Source organism: Carettochelys insculpta, chromosome 3 (assembly GCF_033958435.1).
Source record: "Carettochelys insculpta isolate YL-2023 chromosome 3, ASM3395843v1, whole genome shotgun sequence".
Lineage (NCBI taxonomy): Eukaryota > Metazoa > Chordata > Testudines > Carettochelyidae > Carettochelys > Carettochelys insculpta.
This window is the reverse complement of record NC_134139.1, coordinates 163,015,278-163,035,063: the sequence shown is the minus strand read 5'-3', so window position 1 is coordinate 163,035,063 and position 19,786 is coordinate 163,015,278. Positions and strand designations below refer to the sequence as shown.

Here is a 19,786-nt window from a genome sequence, read left to right as displayed (position 1 = left end):
CTTAAAATGAGAGATTTAATGAACCCCCAAGATTTTCAGGTAGATTTCTGTTCATATGAGAATACAGAAGTTCACACAAAAAAAAAATCCAGATCCCATTGAAGCCAATAGCAAGTCTTCTGGTTTTGTCCTCTACAAAATTAAACAAATAATCTGAAAATTTCAAAAAATAAATGTCTAGTGTCAAATCTGAGTCTAAGAATAAGTGCAAGTTATCATAACATATTCATTTTTGGATCACCTCTAATTTTTATAACTTTTTCTTGTATAATGAAGACTTGATCCTGCAACTATTTGCACAGGTGACTCACATTGACTTGAATGCAACTCCAGAAACACAAAAAGAAGTCACTAAATTGATCTTTACATTTAGTTTTATGTACATTATTAAAAATATGCACTATTCCTTTTAGAGTATACAGAGAATGGAACCTGTTTTGATGTAAACAAGGAATGCATTGAAGATGAAGTATGTAATAAACAGTTATCTCTATACCTCAAAGTTTGTTCAGTAACTAGAAAGCAGTGCAACATGGAACAGTGCCAAACAGCCATAAGGTTCTTCTATCAGAATATGCCCTTTAATGTTGCCCAGATGTTGACATTTTGTGACTGCACACAGCCTGACGAATCCTGTCAACAAGCCAAAGAACTTCTTCATGGCAAGCCATGCTCAGTCAACATAGTTCCCCCACCTTCATGTCTAAATGTAATTCGCAGGTGCCAAGATGATGAATTGTGCAGGTCAGTAAAAGATTTATTAATTTGTTCAGCTTTTGCCTGGTAACATGCTTGTCACTGACAACTCTTTATACAGATATGAATTTTCTTCAGTAAAGTCAATTGATGGCATTGCTGGTGTTTGAGAACAAACATGCCCACAAAGAAATCTTTTTCTGAACTTCATAGGAGTTTACTCGGAAGAGTTTGCCGTCCTTTAATTTTCCCATTGAAAGAAATCACTGGTTATCTTGGCACTATACACAATGGGCACAGAATGTCACATTGAAAGAACTTGGAACTCAGACCATCCTATGAAAATGCACATGAGCTTAAGAGAAATCTCAGTTAATAATACAGGAAGTATGACACACAGCTGAGAAGTTCTGATTCTGGCCAGGAAAGGAAACAGCAAAACATATAGATTAGCCAGTTCACTACAATATTTATGTGGATTTTCACTTTTATCCTAAAAAAAGAATCCTTAATATATTCTTTGTCACATGGCCCAGACTTTAGCAATTCCTGAAAACATGGATCAGTTCAAACAAGGATTATAAAAATAACATTGTAGGTTCCATTCCTTATCAGTCTTAAAAAGTTCCATATCAGCTGCTTTCATTTTACAAGTAAAAAACCAAGGTTCTTTCTAAACTTGAGTCCTGAAAATGCAGTCTTGGTTTTATACTTGTCTATGATCACTCACAGCAAAAAATTAGAGATTTTCAACCTCACTCACTTCAGCTTTATCCTGGGAAATGCCCTTTTGCCTTCACATAGTTTGCATGAAGCATGCAGCTGACGGGGCAAAGCTTGTCTGGTGAAATTAATTATCCGTTAACCCAGTAATCTGATCCTTTGCACCCAATTGTCACAAAAGGAGAATGGTTTAAATAAGAAAACATTTTCACTTTTATTTTTGTCCTTTTCTCCTTCAAACTGACTGCATGGGATGACAGCCCCCTATAAGTGAGAAAAGTCCAGTGCATTAATAAACAATCAAACTCACGGAGAGTGAACCAGCTTTTGGATTTTATTTAATTTTGCTTTACAAAATAGCTAAATAAGAAATAGGATTGGTCTGTAAATACAGTTCCACTTAAATCTAACCATTATTTAGTGGGCATCTGGCTCACTTCCGTTTTTAATTAGGTCATTCTAGCAGTATTGGACAAGACCTGAAATGTGTCTTATATATTAAGCTTGCTGTAAATTAAACCACTAAAGAGACCAATGATCCCATTCAGTACGGGCATAAGCAAGCTCTATTCAAATTGATGTTACTGAAGGTTGCACTTCTTTACACTAGGTTGAATTGTGTGTTGGAGACTAAAGTCTAATTGGAAACCATATTTAGTAGAGACTTGTTGAATTACCCATTACTCTTTGAATATTAATGGTTTGCAAACATTAACTGTCAGTAGAAATAGATATCAAATTACATTATGAATTGTATTCAGCTGTTTCTATAAATAAAGAGCCTGAACAAACTTGGCACTTACTTTGACAGAAACCTTCCATTGTATAACGTAAGCGTTGTGTAATTGGGGCCTACACTGAACCTTATAAATCTATCATTTTCCAGACATGCTATTTTTAACAGCCCTGTGACATCAGTGCTTGAGTAATACAATAGTCTTCAGCTGCATGGAATACCATATTTTAACAGATTAATGATCCAGCAACCCCTTCTCTGTCAAATCCATTAATATTTAATATAATACAACTTGATTAGAAAAAAAGCAAATAGCTAAATTATAAGTTGCTAAATAATGGCACATTATGGACTAGTTTTATTCTCGTCAACATATTAAATAAACTGCCTAATGGGATCATTGAAGTGAGAAAAAGCAACAAAGTTAGTCCTACTCACTCCTCATTTAATTTGATCACTGCTAACTCTCTTTTAATGTGGTTTTATAGTTATTATAGCTCTTGGTTGAGTTGTTTTAGTTGTTCTTTTAGCCTGTAAAATGTTTTGCTGTGTGGATTAGGTAGTCTTTATCTGATATCCGTCCCATTCAGTGTTTGTTCTGTCCAGACATATGGTTTTACACACCTGCCACATCCATTAGAAATTTATGTGCTTTGGTTTCATTATGGTGTCCAGCCTGATAACTTTACTTGCTACAAGCTGTCTTCTCTGGATGTCTCCTTAGATAATTGTTACTTTCACCACTTATTGTTCCATTCTGAAAGCTCTCTGCTGTTAGTAAATTGATCTTTAGAGAAATTAATTTCTGAAGCCCATATTCTTTCCTCAGTTAATGGTATTACATCAAGTTCAAGGAGAGCAGAATTTTGGCGTAGTGACACAGTTCTGTACCATTATACCTTTAAAAAAATTCGATAGAGATGAGGGATTTTTGTGCTCTATCAAGCCTATTGATAACCTGACATTTCCAGGGTGTAGTCAGATAACCAGCAGGGCTTATGAACCCATTATCAGCCTGCATTTGGAATAATACAGGTTCTAACAGGAAAGGGGCTTCAGGAGACATCAAACCCTGAAACATACCTGAGTGAGTCACAGATATCTTTTTGTGTAGAGCCTTTCATGTCATGAAAACACCCTTGTTTTTATTATTGTCTCCTCTTGCTCTTATATAGAAAGTGACTGCCTACCAGACTTATATTCAGCGTTCACAGGGAAATTTCTGATTAAAAATGTCTTTTACTAATATAATGCTGGTAATCATGACATTAACTTCTCTTGTGTTCATTTTTCTATGTTGCTTTCCCTCAAGTTCTCTTAATAACATATCTCCATTTTTCTTGTATGTTTCCTATGTTTCCTCTAGGAAAAAATATGAAGTATTTCAGTCAACATGCTGGACACATGTGACAAAAAGATGCTATGATGATAAAACTTGCCTTGAAATGTTAATTGAGGATGGTCTGACTTGTTCTGGAAGCACTGACTGCAGAGCAGCTTACATTGACAACTGGGGCACCATGCTTCGAGTAGAATGCAACTGTAACAATGTCCCAGTAGCTGAACAGTCTTTATGCAAACTCTTCCATCACATGCTTCACAGCAAGTCCTGCTTCAGTAAGTGATATGAAGGAAAAATGCACTGTAAGATATTGGCGTACTTGCACCATACAACAAAATCAATTAAGTGAGTTAGGTCTATGAACTAAATAAAATATTTCATTGTGCCAAATTTATCACCAGCATCACACTGTTGATTTCAGTGAAGTTGTATCTGGGATGCAATTGTCCAGATAAAATGGCTGTGCAGAGTGGTGGTCTTTGGCCTCTACAAACATTAAAAATTTCTATTCAAAGTGATTAGTTAAGTTATGAATTGCAATGGTGAACTGAAGTCAGTGGAATCACCATGAAGGCAAATGTTTCTAACCATGACATTATAAATATGAGACATGTTCTCAAGCATTTCTGCTGGAGGTCACTGCGGAGGTTCTGTTTATGCTTTTCGGTGCATAAGATTACCTTGTGGAAGATTACCTTGTTACCGTCTGTTGTTTTGTCACATTGTAAAATCTTTTGTGAAAATGCTAGGGACTTGTCTAGAAGTGCATTTCTGAGAGCATTTACATAACAGGAACCCAGCTGAGGATTTTAAGTGTAGCTCAAGTAGCTTTTGAAACTGTAATGAATTCCACAGGAAGTTTTTATGGTAATGTAGCTAGCTAGCTTGCTTGCTTCAAATAGTTTCTCAACAAAAAAATGAAGGATGAGTCCTATATGTGATGCCTTTTTGAGTCAAGACATTCAAAGATTTTCTTCTTATTTCATTTCTGAGCATAAGTTTAAGAACATAAGAATGGCCATAGTAGGTGAGACCAATAGGTCATCTAATCCAGTATCCTGACTTTTAATAGTGGCCTTTGCCCGATGCTTTAGCGGGAATGAACAGAAGAGGACAATTATTAAGTGATCCATCCCCTGTTGTCCACTCTCAGCTTCTGGTAGTCCAAACATGGGGTTGGATCCCTCATCACCTTATGCTACTAGCAATTGATGGACCTGTCCTCATAAGAACGTAAGAATGGCTGCCCTAGGTCAGACCAAAGGTCCATCTAGCCCAGTATCAAATCTTCCGACAGAGGCCAATGATCCATCTAGCCCAGTATCCCGTCTTCTGACAGAGGCCAATGCCTGATGCCCCAGAAAGAGTGAACAGAACAGGTAATCAGGAAAGCAAACCCTCTCCTGACATCCATTTTCAACCTCTAACAAACAGAGGCCATGGACACCATTCCTACCAATCCTAGCTAATACCCGCTGAAGGACCTAACCTCCATGAATTTATCTAGTTCTTTTCTGAATGCTGTTAAAGTCTTGGTCTTCCCAACCTCCCCAGGCAAGGAGTTCTACAGGCCTACCTAAGCGCTTGATGAAGAAAAGCTTTCTTTTGTTAGTTTTGAAACTTCTAGCCATTAATTTCATTTCGTGACCACTTTGTATCTTTTGCTAGTTGTTCTTCAGATTCCTTTTTTTTTTTTTTTTGGCTCATCTAAATATATTTTTATACTTGCTTTGCCACTGTTTTCCTCATTAGGATTTGACTTACAAATTCTAAAGGATAATCACCTCTCTTACTCTGCTTTTTAGCCATGGCACTGGTTTTTTGGTCCTCTTACTTTTCTAAAATGTGGTGTTTACATTTAGTTTGAACCTCTGATATGGTTCTTTAAAATAGTTTCCATACCAATTGCAGACATTTTTCTCTTGCTACTATTCCTTTTAATTTCTATTTAAATAGTACCTTCATTTTTGTGCTGTTCCCCTGTTTGAAATGAAATGCTATTATGGTGGTTTTCCTTGGTAAGCCCCGACAAAGTTACATTTAATTAAATTATGACCATTACAGACAAATGTTTCAGCTATATGGATCTCTTGAACCAATTCTGCACTCCATTTAGGACTAAATTAAAATTGCCTCTCCCCTTGTGAATTCCAGGACTAGATGCTTCAAGAAACAGTCAAATAGTATCTACAGATTTTATCTCTGAATCCTACCTTGATGTGATATGTAACCTTTAATCCAGTGATAGCTAAAACCCGCCAATATTATCAGGGTTTTGTGTTTTTTCAGCCTCTCGTTCCTGTTGCTTTATACTTAATATTTAAGCACAGAATAACATCAATAGAGATTCTGTGCTACAGTGTGATACACTTAAAATTGTACTCTATTTGACTCTATTTTTTCTGTTGAGTAAACATAAAGCCACTGCCCACCCAGAGTCTACTCTGTCATTCCTGTGAATTTATACAATGTTATTACTGTGGCCCACTGATTACCATCATTCTACCATCCTCATCTCTAGAAAGCAATACATACAAAGTTGTACACTGACTCCCATTTTTTATTACAAAAGTGATACAGACTTTTAATTTGTCCTTAATACAGGAAATTTCCATTAAAATTGGCTCAGTGTGGCCCTGTGATATTATGATTTGTCTGTTAAACATCAACCTTATATAGAAATTGTTGCAGATAATTCTCAGAACCATCTACACAACCCAGCTGAATTCAAATGCATCCATCTTGTTGGACCCTAATTTGATCGATATCTAATTGGTTTTTCCAAGGTATTATCTTCCCTATATTTAAGTACCTGCATCTTACCGGGAAAGGGCTTCTGCATGCAAAGTTAATAGTGGACTCTGTGGAATTCAGTGTGCGAAGAGCGAGGGATACAATATGTCAAGGAGTTGATGAGTGTCACCATCTGGGGCTATGAGGGTCCCCACAGCTTAGCTGGGAGCCAATCTGCATCCCAAGTGCACTTGTCTGACAATTCATGAGTGCCACTGTGTGTGACAGCAATAGGCCTGCAGTGGTCAGGGTTTGATTCAGTGGCAACTGAGCCTAGTGCAGGCTGAATAAAAATTGAGGGCCAGCTTCTGATCCCTTTTCTCATGTTGAACAGTGAGGTAAATTCATTCCATAAGAAGTAAGTTCATGGTTTCGATGGGGCTTCTAGAAGTGTAAAATCCCACACAACACAAGAAAAGGCATCAAAGTCAGGTCCTAAATAGGAATTTCACGATTTAGCTCAGTGTGCTGTGTTCATTCCCTCAGAACCATTAATCCAGTCATGTGACCAGCTATTTTTATATTTTTAAAAACAAAACATTATTGTTGGAATGTATTTTAACTGGGAAATTATTGATACACTGGACCAAAAGCCATCAGTGAAGTGTTCATATGCATGTGCATACAGGCCAGCCCTGTGTACATAATGACATTATAAAATAGAATATTTAACGAGAAGTAGTAACTCTTCTGCATTTCAAACTGAAGGCTCTTCTTTTCTAATTGAATTTTAAAAAGATAATTTTAAAAGCCTGACTAGCTGGATCCAGGATTTCATTTAAACTGTTGGCTGAAATTGAGTTACAGCAGCAGGGATGATAATGCAGAAAAGTACAAAACTTTTGATTTTAATTTTTGCTCATAAGACTGTAGGGCTACCTAACAAAATACAGTTGTGAAAACACTGCCTGAGGCATATACCTTCAGTTCTAAGTATCAGGCTGTAGCAAGATTTTACAGTGAGTTATATAACCCCCAAGAAAAGAAGTCCTGAGAGACTGATAAATTCATAATTATAACTTGGTCCTGAGTATTATACTAATTACTGATAATTTGTTTTGTGGTAGCACCCAGAGTCTCCCGGCGATGATCATAGCCACAGTGTGCAAGCCATGTGCATGTGCACGCGTGCGCACGCGCACGCACGCACACACACAAAAGGTCAATCCCTGGCTTACAACAATAATCAGTATGGCCCAAATATCACCCCATCACCTTCTGCCGTTCCCTGTAGCATTTCCTTTACAATCAGGATAAAACCTCCATGGAAATTTAATTAACAAAATTGAAAGGATGTGAACAGCCACCACCTTGGAGCTATATTATAACAATATTTCCATGTTAGCTAAGCAGAAATGGGTTCTTTGGGATTTGTTTGTTACTGATTGATAAACCCCTTCGCCCCCACCTTTCCCGTACCTCCAGCAGTTGCAATGTTAAATCAAAGAGGGCTAGTTTTATGATTATATTTTAAATGGTTAAGCAGCCATATTAAATTCTCAGTCAGGGAATTATGGAGATATTGATTGTTGAAACTCATGCTGCTGTCTGTTCAGTGCTTGATCAGTGAGTGGATCCCAAATAACTTTTGTTATTGTTAATTATTTACAATGAGTTTTTTGTAATAAATAATTGCCCAGGAGCAACAAAGGAATCTTTGGCTTTAGATGTAGTGAGAATGGAGGAGAGCAATAGATGCTGTTATAGCCCTATTATGTAAAAGGGACCCACACCGATGGCCAGGCAGCCCATGTGGTGGCCTATTTGTTTATAAGATTGTGCGTGGTCACACATAGGATCCATCTGCAGGATTACACCCTCTACTAGCAGCAGGGCTGACAGCACCATGGGCCTCAAAGTGGGAAGCAGGGCCTGGATCCGCACACCTGGAAGGGATGGGGACAAGGGTGGAAGGGGAGGGGACAAAGGCAGAAGGGGCGGAGCCAAAGGAAGTCACCCTTCGTGCCACTGGTAGCCCAGCACTGGGCCCCCCCACAGTCACACAGAGCAGTGAAGCAGCGCTCCTGGCACTTCAGAGGGGACCCAGGGCAACTACTCCCTTTGCCACCCCTTGTCAGTGGGCCTATCTGCCAGTCTCAGGATCAGGATGAAAGGTATAGGAGCTGTAAATGATCACTTCAGTGTCATAAGGAACATAGCAATTAGTGCCAGCAAGGATCAATACTATAAAGTGATTGGAGGAAACACATCTCTCAATGTCAAAACTGAAAATTTAGAAAAATACCATATTTTAATTTTAAATTTGTACACTTCCTCTTAATCACATCTGATGGAGATAGTAGCAGTAGATTCGTTTAAATTTATGTAAATGTTATTTTAATTATTTTCTAGGCTTTGCCAAAGTCACTCTTCTTCTATGCCATTCAGACTGTTTATATGCCTCCCAGGAAAATTAGCTTAGCTCCTTAGCCTGCTCCAGCAGCTCCTTTAGACACTGTTGTTGTGTTAACATCTGCCTGATTCATTCTGATACATCTCGGGGCTTGCACTGAGCCCATTGACTGCGATATACATCTTTTCTTATAGATGTGTGAGATTGCTCCTTCCAAGACTGACAGTTTTCAGAAGGTGCAAGAGTCAGGAGATGGGTTTGGAGAGCAGAATTTTCCCTTATTTAGTAAGCTGTTTAAAACCCACTCCCATTTCTGATCTCCCCTGACGGCATGCTCCCACTCACATGAATAACCTTGCAATTGATTGGCTTGTTTCTATCCAAATGGAATATATGCATCTCGGAGGCAGAGAACTTAAAGTCCTATAAGTCACTTACAACCCTCTATACCTTAGACATACAATGCCATAGCAATAATTTAGCTTAATAGGGACAATATTATTTAACAGCCGTCTCTCATAAACAGTGGCTAATTTCCATTAGGACTACTGTACAAAACAGTGTACTTGTATCAAAACATTCTTTCCTCTTTTCAGATCAGATTTCAAGGGGAAAGACAGACTATCAGCTGATACATACTGATATGCCAGGAGAAAAGCTTCCCATAGCAAGGTTACACTCTTTATTTAATGGTGAGTTGGAGCAAATAACTTCATGAATCATGATTTTTACAGATATAGTCTTGGAAATTTCATTCATAAAACACTGTGCAGTAGAGAAGCATAAGACCAAGCTTTATTTCTGGTTCTGGCACTGACTTGCTGTATAGTCTTATTAAGTCATCATATCTTTCTATTCCTTAGTTTGCCCGTCTATAAAATGGGCCTAATACTTAACTACATTAAGTCTGTCAAGATTCTTGGATGAAAAGAGCTCCATAATAATTAGGTACTGCTGTTGTTGTCATAGGTTCTAGGAGACATGGTAGCATAAATTATAGGGTGTCTTTTTAAAATTAGCCTCGGCAGGGAGCTGGTAGTCATGTTGTAGTGGATATTCTTGCATGTTCTTTTGGCTGGGGATCTGATCCTATGTCAACATATGGGAAGCACCTGCACATCTACAATGAAGTCAGAGGTATTGATCAAATGTCACTGAACAAGCTACTTTTTATGTAAAGTAGTGGTAACGATAAATTGCTACCCCAGATTCTAAACATGAGATCAAACAACTATGTTGACCAAAATAAAATAAGAAATCCTCTGATTAAAACAAAACTATGTCTGATAGAGTCCAGACACATTTGCTATATAAACCATACAAATATCTGTGGAGCAGAGACAAGAACCCTGCAATTTCTGCTGATTAAAAACTGTCACAGACTTTTACTGCTTGCTCTTGAAGAAATTTGCCCTAGCAGATGTGAGCTGTTCCCTTCTCTGTGTTACAGCAACAAGAAGAAAATCAGTAACCAACTGGGGGCCTGATTAAAAGCTTATTGAAATAAATGAAAATCTTGCAATTGACTTCAAGGGGCTTTGTACCAGACCTTGAATAGTAGCACTAATTTCATTCATCTGTGTTTCAGTACAGACTGTAATATAGCTGCAGAGCCTGCATCAATGGACTTGGGCTCACACTGATAGGCTTAAAATGAGTAGCGGATGGTTGGACTCAGTGACCCTCCCCTTTTTCCAGATTTTAGACCCTAGACCTCAGTTGAAACAAATTGGGCATATCTTCACCACTTTTTCTAGCCCCACCTTTCATATCTCATGGAATTGGAGGGGACCTTAGGAGGTCATGGAGTCCAGTCCACTTGCCAGGGCCAGGCACCATCCTTCCCCCCTCCCATTTGCCTCAGATCCCTAAATGATCCCCTCAGGGATTGAGCTCACAACCATAAGTCTAGCAGGGCAATGCTCAAACCACTGAGCTATTTCTCTGTCCCCAGTCATGCTAAGGCTCAAGAATTCAGTTTAACTCCAGTCTCATCACATGTTTACTTGGTTTACAGCAAAGCCACACTGTGTGAGTTTGTCATACTCAAGTGTAGGAGATGTGTATAAGCAAGGCATTCTTGTCTACACTACCTCCCTACTCTGAAGGGGGGGATGGTAAGTAGGGTGTCAGAAGATTATTAATTAAGTGCTCTGCTGCATATGCAGCACTTCATTAAGCTAATTCTCTCCTGGGGCAACTTCAAAGTGTTAAACTTCAAAGTGCTGGCTGGTGTGTAGCTGCGGCTCACCCGCCGGTACTTCAAAGTGCCTGAGTAGAAGTCCCTTTACTCCTCAAAATTGCCCAGGCACTTCGAAGTACAGTCGGGTGAGCCACGGCTACACACGAGCCAGCACTTCATAGTTTAACACTTCAAAGTTGCCACAGGGGAGAATTAACTTAATGAAGTGCTCCATATGCAGCACAGCACTTCATTAATAATCTTCTAATACCATACTTACCACCCTCCCTTTGGAGTGGGGAGGTAGTGTAGACACAGCCATACTGCATTACACAGCAAACTTCTTCCTTCATGTGCAGTTACACATTACATTGCGTCACACATTTTGGGATTGGCTTGGTTACTCTAGGACCCCCTGTGTAGCATGTTCTGTACCCTCACTGCCCATGACTTACTCTATATGTCACTGTACATTTCAGGCTTTTTAAATCTATGGCTTTCTTATCCATTATGTATGGCTTCTTAGTTGTTCCTGCTTACCTTAGCTAGTGCATTCTGCTTCCAGCTTACTGATCCATTCACCTCCCTAATCCTGCCTCCTAAAAATGAGACCTTGCCCTATGTCCAGTAATTCCTGTCAAGCAAGACCTACATTCCACTGATATTTTTCTTTTTTATATTGGTTGCATTGATTTCATTTGCACTGCATTTCACATTTTTTTCTGGTTTCTTTTGTAAGTTTCCTACCCGGCAACACATTTTCAAGACCACATTAGCTGTAATCTTTGGACACCATTAATAGGAGGCTTAAAGTATATATCAGGGCTGGATGATTACCTCCAGGATGAAATCATACATTATAAGCTTCATCTGCCTTTAACTTTGTTTTTAATATTCTAAAGACTAGTAAATATATAACATTTTTTCCATTTAGCACCACAGGAAATTTAGATGTGAAACAGAACGTAGGCCACTTAAAACAACACTCCTTGGGTCCATACCAGACACACTCCTCTTCAGCCACCACACAATACTTGTTATCACCAGCATGGGCAGTTTTTACATTTCCAGCATCTCAGCCATATGGTGCACTTTGGGGACTGTTCCCCTAGAGTGAATTTGCAAGTCAGCAACTCTGTTTGAGACATTACACCTGCACATCGAAGTCTCTCCCCAGGTGCTAAGAGCAGTACAAGTGTGGGGCTTATAAAAGAATATGAGAATGATTCTTTCATACCAAAGTGATTGCAGTAATTTTATATGTAAATTCGTGGTACTGTACCCCTGTTAATTTTCTTAGCTAACTTGTACTAAACTTTTAACTCTTCTGTGGTGATAAAAGAAGGTGAGTTTTCTTGCTCCATATATATATATTACACATGCTGTTACTATTCAAACATATGCATTTAACCCCATATTCCTTAAAAAGCAATTGCAACAGCAAACAAAACTTTGTTGATGAGTTTTTACCAAGCTATCATTGTACATAATGTGTGAAATCACTGCCCCACTGGAGTCGATGGGAGTTTTCCCGTTGATGTCAATGGAGCTAGAATGTCTGTCACCCAATATGTCTGAATTTAAACTGTTCATGTGTGAAGACAAAATTTACTTGGCTCAATTCAGAACTTTGGAGGCTGTGACACAGTCAGGCCAGAGGGCTATGGGAGAGTAGTAGAAGGGAAGTATATTAGCCCCAGATTAAATGGGTCCCTGTTCCCAGGGTAAGCTAACAGAGGCTAGGCTGGAACTAGCAGGAACTTGACAGAATCAATCAGGGTAATCAAGACAATGAAAGCAGCTGGAGCTGATTAGGAGGTTGCCAGAGGCAAGTGAGTCAGGCTAATGTAGCGTGACCATCCATCCCATATTTGGTGGGATGGTCCCGTATTTGGGACGACAAAAGGCATCCTGACTTATTTTTTAAAAGGGATTAATTGTCTCTTGTTTGGGCCCTTCCCCCGCTGACCTTTTCCACCAGCAGCAGCTGGCTGGAGAGCACACAGGTCTCTTCCCCAGGCCTCAGGGAAGCATGGCTTCAGAGGACGACTGGTGGTTGCTGCTTCCCCAGGGCTTGGGAAGCACTAGGGGGCTGTCGCTTCCCCAGGACTCGGGGAGGGCCGGTGGCTTGGGGGAGCCAGGAGGAGCCACCCCTCCCCCACATATCTCCCTGTACAGTATTTGGGACAGGGCAATATGGTCACCCGAGGCTGATCAGAACACCTGAGGCCAATTACGAACCAGTTGAGACAGCTTATAAAGGGTTCCCCTTCTGGTTGCTCAGTGTGAGCAAGGAACTGAGGAGAGAAGGTGCTGGGGCGTATTTGAGAGGAGCAAGCACAAGCTGGTCCCAGAGAGAAAAGCCAGTGGGTAAGGAACGTGCCAGGAAGGGCTTTGGGGAAATAGCCCAGGGAATCAAAGCTGTCATGCAGCTGTTGGAGATGTTTGTTGGCAGTTGCTTTCACAAGGTCCCTGGTCTGGAGCACAGAGAACAGAACAGGCCCAGGCTCCACCCACCATCTTCTCCCCTTTACTGCATGGGAACAGGACTGGTTTTGATAAAGAGGTTTGGCTTGTGCTATACCACCTGGAGGGGCCACAGAGACTATGGAATTTGGTTTCCCACTTTTCTCCATGCTGGCTAATGATGACAGTAGATCAACAAACAGCAAGTAAGTGCCCTAGAGAAAGTGCCTGAACTGAGGGCTTCTGTGAGCCTCTGAGGCAATCTGCCTGAAAACATGGGGCCTACCAAAACTATGGAGGGTGTAATGCAATGCAATGCAATGCAATGCAATGCAAAGGGTGTTTAGTAAAAAGGGGAAGTTAAGAAAGCAGAAATCTGATCTGTTTGGGAAACAATAAAACTTGTGATTGACAAATTAATATTATTTTGCTATTAATGTGCAGAGGTATCGTCACTCCCTAATGTGTAGCTCTGCAGTGGTGAGAGTCCAGATGAACTAGCTATTGACACGGTTCATAAACAAAGCAGATGTTTTGGGAACCAAGACTGTAGAAAGTGAGTAGGGAGATCCCATGAGACCTCTGTGTGGAAATCAAACCCAATATTCCTTTAAAACAACTTGTTTCCCCTATTACTGTACCCTTTTATTTCCTTATTGCATATCTATTTCCCAAACTGATGTCTGTGTAAAGTGTCTTTATGAAAAAGTGTATGTGTTCTTTCAGTTTATACCCTAAACAAAAACTGTGTCTAGCCGAGGCTCTGGGTAGCCTGGATTTTTTTTTTAAGGCAGCACTTAGCCCAGTGTAACACCCATGAGTGGCGGGGAGGGCAGGGCAGAGGGGGGGCAGCTCCAGAGGAGGGTTTAAAGAAGGAGTCTCAGTCGAGGGGAGGGCCAGAGTTAACAAAGTCTGATCAGTCACAGAGGATGTGGCCCATTATGTGGAGCTGTGAACATCAAGGCTGCGTCTACACTACTGTTCTGTTTCAAAAGAACGTCTTTTGAAAGAGAACTTCGAAAAATGCTCTTTCAAAACGGAGCATTCACACACACCAGTGGCAACCGAAGGTTTGGTCTGTTCTTTCGAAAGGCCCCCAGCACAATTTCAAAAGAGAGCGTCCACACACGCCAGGGTGCTCTTTCGAAAGAGCAGGGACAGGAAGTGCCACAGGCAGGCATGGCGCACGAGCCCTTCCAGGGCCACTGCCCCTCATCCCCTTAAAGGGCGCCCCCCCAAACCTCAGCCTGCACATGCTGAGGGCCAGCAACCCTGTCCCCGGGCAGCACAAGAGAGAGAGAGAGCGCAGAGGTGGCATCCCAGGCCCCCATGGACCCCGAGCAGCACCCCCTCCATCGCAACCATGGCCAGCACCCTGGCCATGGTCCTGGCTGCTGTGCTGCAGCAGATCTGGGAGGCTATCACAATAGCCACCTTCCTGGACGCCATCCTCAGGGCACAACATCCCCAGCTGGTTCCCCAGGTCATCCACCGCCTATGGAGCTTCCCCACAAGCAGCGATTGGTGGGACCAGCTGGTGCTGGAGGACTGGGGTGACAACCGGTGGCTACAGAACTTCAGAATGACCAAGGGGACATTCCTGGAGCTGCGCCACTGGCTCTCCCCAGTCCTCCAGCACCAGGACACACACCTGAGGCCAGTGCTCCTCCTGCACAAAAGGGTGGCCATTGCCCTATGGAAGCTGGCCACCCCGGACAGTTACCAATCCATCGGCCACCAGTTCGGGTTGGGCAAAGCCACCATTGGGGCCATCCTCATCAAGGTAAGCCGTGCCCAGCTCACACCTAGACTGCATGCAGGGGGCGGGGGCAGCCTGGTGACAGGTACGGTCGGGAGAAGGGTGGGCACCCCGGGGCCAGGGGTGGGGATGGGCATGGGTGGGCAAGCCGCACTCCACGCCACGCTCACGAGCACCCCCCCCCATGCCCTGCAGGTCATCTGGGCGATCGACAACGTGCTCTTGAGGCAGCTGGTTCGCATCGGGGACTTGGACGATGCCATCCGGGGATTCCAGGAGCTGGGCTTCCCCAGCTGCTTTGGGGCCCTGGATGGCACCCACATTGCCATCCGGGCCCTGGAGTACAGCTCCAGGGCCTACGTGAATTGCAAGGGCTACCACTCGGTGGTCCTGCAGGCCCTGCTCAACGTCAACAGCAGGTTCATGGACATCTACGTGGACTGGTCCGGCTGCGCCCACGACACAAGGATCTTCAGGAACTCAGGGCTGGGAAGTCTTATGGCCGAAGGAACCTTCATACCCCGGTGGGAGCTCCCCATTGGGGATATGACGATGCCATCCTGCAGCGGGGCAGATGCTGCCTACCCCCTGCAGCCCTGGCTGATGCGGCTATACACCAGGCACTCTCAGCTGAGCCAGGACCCCACCCTGCACACTCCCCCACCCGCACCCTGAGCACACACACACATGCATGGGAGACACAGGTTAAACCATAAAAATAAACTATTTACTTAACAAAACTGTGCCCCTCGTTTACTAGGGGGAAACTATATACATGTGGGGGGAGGGTAAATGGGGAGAACTATTTACATGAGAGGGTAGACGGGGGGCTGGGGTAGGGGGGGCCTCTCCCCTCCAGGGGGCTCGATGGCCAGTAGCCCCATTGCCCACACCCACCCCTTCCTCCTCAGGTCCAGGGGCCCCACTGGGGCTGGGCCAGCGCCGGTAGCATAGGGAGGTAGGGGCATGACACAAGCATGGTCCCTGCGCCTGTGCCGGGCTCGGCATGGGGGGAGTGGGGGCCGGGGGTTCAGCCTCCACCTGACCAGCCCTGGCCAGCAGGCTGTGGGCCAGGTGGATGAGGCTTACCAGAGGAAGGTGGGGAGGGAGCAGGGCCTCCAGGTCAGCCTCCTTGGGGGTGTGTTGTGGGGGGAAGGGGGCTGTGGGATTGGGGCAGGGGGGAAGTGCTGCGGGGGATGCATGGGTGAGGAGGGCATGGGGGACAGTGGGGGGGGGAAATGGGGTGTGGGTGCGAGAGTGACCCGTGATGGAGCAGTGGCAGGGGCCAGGTGGCCGACCGCGGCCTGGGTAAGGGCGTCCAAGTTGGACCCCACCCAGTCCCATGCCTGCCGCTCCATGGCAAGCCACTCCTGCACAATGCCCATCAGCGCCCTGAGGGCAGCCGTGTGGGCCATGTCCCCTGCCTCCTCCTCCCCGGCCTGGTGGCACTGCCAGAGGGACCAGCAATGGCCCCATGCTGGCCCTAACGCCTGGGCTGCTCCCCCTCCCCTCGGTCATTGGGCTCCCTGGGCCCGTCGTGGGGCTGGTCTGTCTGCTGGCTACTGGAGCTGTGAAGACAAAAGGGGAGAAGAATGGGCCATTAGTCCTAGTGAACGACCCCCTGAACCCACCCCCCCCGTCCTACCCACCCCATCCCAGTGGTCCTGCAGGGACCACATCCAGGGTTTCCCATCTGGGTTGTGGGAGTGCTGGCTCTCCTCTGCCTCCCTCAGTCCCTCCGCAGCCCGGCAGCCTGTGGTACTGTCTGGCCTGCATGGTGCTGGGTGCCACACGTCAGCTCTGTGAGGCCAAGGCGGTGGGGCCGTTTGGCCTGCCTGTGCCCTGGGGCTGATGTCCCTGCGGGTGGCCTGCAGCCACCCCAGGTGGGACTGAGCATCCCCTCCCCCAGCCCTGCAGACACCAGCATGCACGAGACATACCTGTGGGTCCCTCCAGGAACTCGGGCAAGGTGTGGTCGGAGGGGGCCAGGCTGGATGGGCCCAAGAGGATGTCAATGCCAAGTGCCCCCTTGCTTAAGCCCTCGTCATCTCTGGTGTCCTCCCCCGCAGTCCCCATTCCCATCTCCTCTGGCTCAGTTGGGGGATCGGCACTATCCACTTACATGGCCAGGGGTCCCACCTCCTTGGCCCAAGGAGGCGGTCCAGTTCTTGGTAGTAGGGACAGCTGGTGGGCGCTGCCCCTGACCACCTGGCCATATCCTGAGCCCAACAATATGCCTGCCGGAGCTCCTTCACTTTCGACCTCACCTGGTCCAGGGTCCGGGTGGGGTGACCCTGGCCGGTGAGGCCCTTGGCCAGGTGCTCAAAGGCGGGTGCGTTTTGACACCCAACCCCCATCTGCTGCAGGACCTCCTCGTCTTCCCACTGGGCAAGGAGATCCTGCAGCTAGGCCTCTGTCCAGAAGGGGGCCTGACATTTGGGGGGCTGGCTCCCCTCCTGGGAGGACTCCCCCTGGTCTCTGGACAGCCCCTGGGGTGGGCAGGAGTCCCGGCTGCTGGCCATGGTGCCGGAGGTGCTGCAGCTTCCCCTGGGGAGTCATGGCTGGGAGCTGTGCGGGCAGCAGCGTGGGCTCCCTGCTGCCTGCACGCTCCCAGCTTCCTGCCTGAGGGCTTCTGGGAGCCTGTGTGCTGAAAGGTGGCAGGATGCTGGAGCCATAGACCTCTGCTTGTGCTGTGAGAAGTGCCGTTGCCTGCCAGCTGATTGCAGCCATGGAGGACCTGCTCTTTCGAAAGAGCAGGCTGCAAAGCATATATACTTGCTGTCTTTCAAAATTGTCCTTCAAAAGAGGGCCCTTTTCCCATCCCGGGAGTGGAGGACCAACTTCTAAAGAATGTGGGAGCTCTTTCAAAGTTAATTTCAAAAAGGTGCCAAGTTCTTTCAAAAGAACTTGGTCTCGGTCTTCCAATCCTAATTTTGAATGTACTTGCTAGTGTAGACGCACCCCAAGAGAAGAGAAATCAGGTCAGTTCAGTCAGGGAGGATGTGGTCTATTATCAGTAGCTAATCTGGAAGTGTGAACATTAAAAGCAGAGAAACTGTTTTTGTAATGGGCCAGCCACTCCCAGTCTCTGTTCAATCCTTGGTTGATGGTGTCAAATTTGCAAATGAACTGCAGCTCTGATGGGATGTGAAACGATGTGAAAGCTTTTGCAACAGCAGAAGAAAGAATCACTATCACTAAAATACACTTGTGTAATTTTCTGTGGTTTTTGTGTAATTTTCTGTGTTTTTTTATTATTATTCCTAGGTGAAACAATCTATATTATTGCATATACCTCTTGCATAATACTCATCCTGGGAATAGTCTTGGTGGTTCTTCTAAAGACCAGGTAATTTGACAGAGTTACACATCTGTGATCCTAGGATATAAGCATTCTAGACAAGAGAGTTACTTTCCACACACTTTGACACTAGCTTTGGAGTTGTGTTCAAAATGCTATACAGTTTATCCCAGTGACTGAATTAGTCCTTCTGATACCCACTTCTACACCCTGTCAGAGATCAGAGACTCACAGCTGTTTTACGCAAGTACCCAGAGTGAAAGATGTACTGTGCTATATTTTACAAAGTGGCAACAAAAGTACACATTAACTTTATCAAGTGCACAAATTTTTGTCAATTTAATACACAAAGTAAAATGATGCATTGGTCCACACAAAATGGGATCAGAGGGAAAAGGTGGGGAGAACTGAAGTGGTTGGGTGTTGCCTGAAATTTCATAATTAAATTGAGAGAAAGTGATCAAAGAGGAATATTGTCAAAAGATAGGCCTAGATGGCCTAAGGTTGCAGACATATGTCAAAGCTATGTCAAGACATACAGAATAGTTTCTTTCATATAGCTGGCTTGCAGTGACTGGAGACTATCAATCAGAATATAAAGAAAATGGGATTAAACACATATAAAAACAGTATAGAAGAAAGGACATTATGTACAGTAAAGGTGATGCTTTTATCTCATAATGTGCATTGCAAATAAATGGGTTGAACTGGTTCTACTGAAGTCAGTGGGGGTTTTGCCAATGATTTCACAGGAACCAGGATACCACCGAAAAGCCCTGTGACTGCACTATTAAATAAATGTACACTCTATGTTTTCAGAGCCTGCAGAGCAATGTATCAGTCAAGAAATCCCTCACCAGTTCATTCAGCTGAGATTCTTATGGTCCATTAACAGTCAGAGATAATCAACAGAGTGGCAAACTGTCTTTCTGAGCAATCTTGACAGCCAGCCTGTTGTATATATGTCATAATAAAATGTATGTTGAGTTTTATATTTATTTCCATGTACAAAACCTTTCCCAAATGGAAAAAAATGTTAAAACTATACTCCCTTCCCCGCACCTGTGTGTGTTCATTGATCGATACCAGGCACTGTCTGTTTATCATAGTTCTAGACTGTCATATCTGATTGTAAAAATCTTCTTCTGGTTGATGTAAATGTAGAACCACAACTATAATTTTACATTTAGATGTCTAAGATGATCTTTGCATCTGGCATAGCAGAGTGTATTGCACTGATGCTGCCTTTGTATTTGTGATGCAGACTTTGAGTTGTTATATATTCCATGGTCTGCTCTGGGTGACCACAGCTGTACACTGGAGAGTCTTTAATTTTCTGGATGTGCAGCAAGTATCTGCATTGGCCATGGTTTCTGGTAAAAATATAAAATCGGCGGGAATCTGGGCTAGCCACATGGCTGAGAGCAGCAGACCT

At 44.0% G+C, this 19,786-nt stretch overlaps 1 protein-coding gene across 1 annotated transcript in view; it reads left to right on the top strand.

Moving 5' to 3' along the window:
* Window positions 1-19,243, top strand: part of GFRAL (GDNF family receptor alpha like) — a 32,942-nt gene extending 13,699 nt beyond the window's left edge. Inside the window, exons 6-10 of the mRNA XM_074988886.1 lie at window positions 414-744; window positions 3,522-3,772; window positions 9,240-9,335; window positions 18,318-18,399; window positions 19,171-19,243. Of these exons, the coding sequence (XP_074844987.1) occupies window positions 414-744; window positions 3,522-3,772; window positions 9,240-9,335; window positions 18,318-18,399; window positions 19,171-19,243 (833 nt within the window). The remainder of the gene's footprint in view (window positions 1-413; window positions 745-3,521; window positions 3,773-9,239; window positions 9,336-18,317; window positions 18,400-19,170) is intronic.
* The last annotated feature ends 543 nt before the right edge of the window (window positions 19,244-19,786 follow it).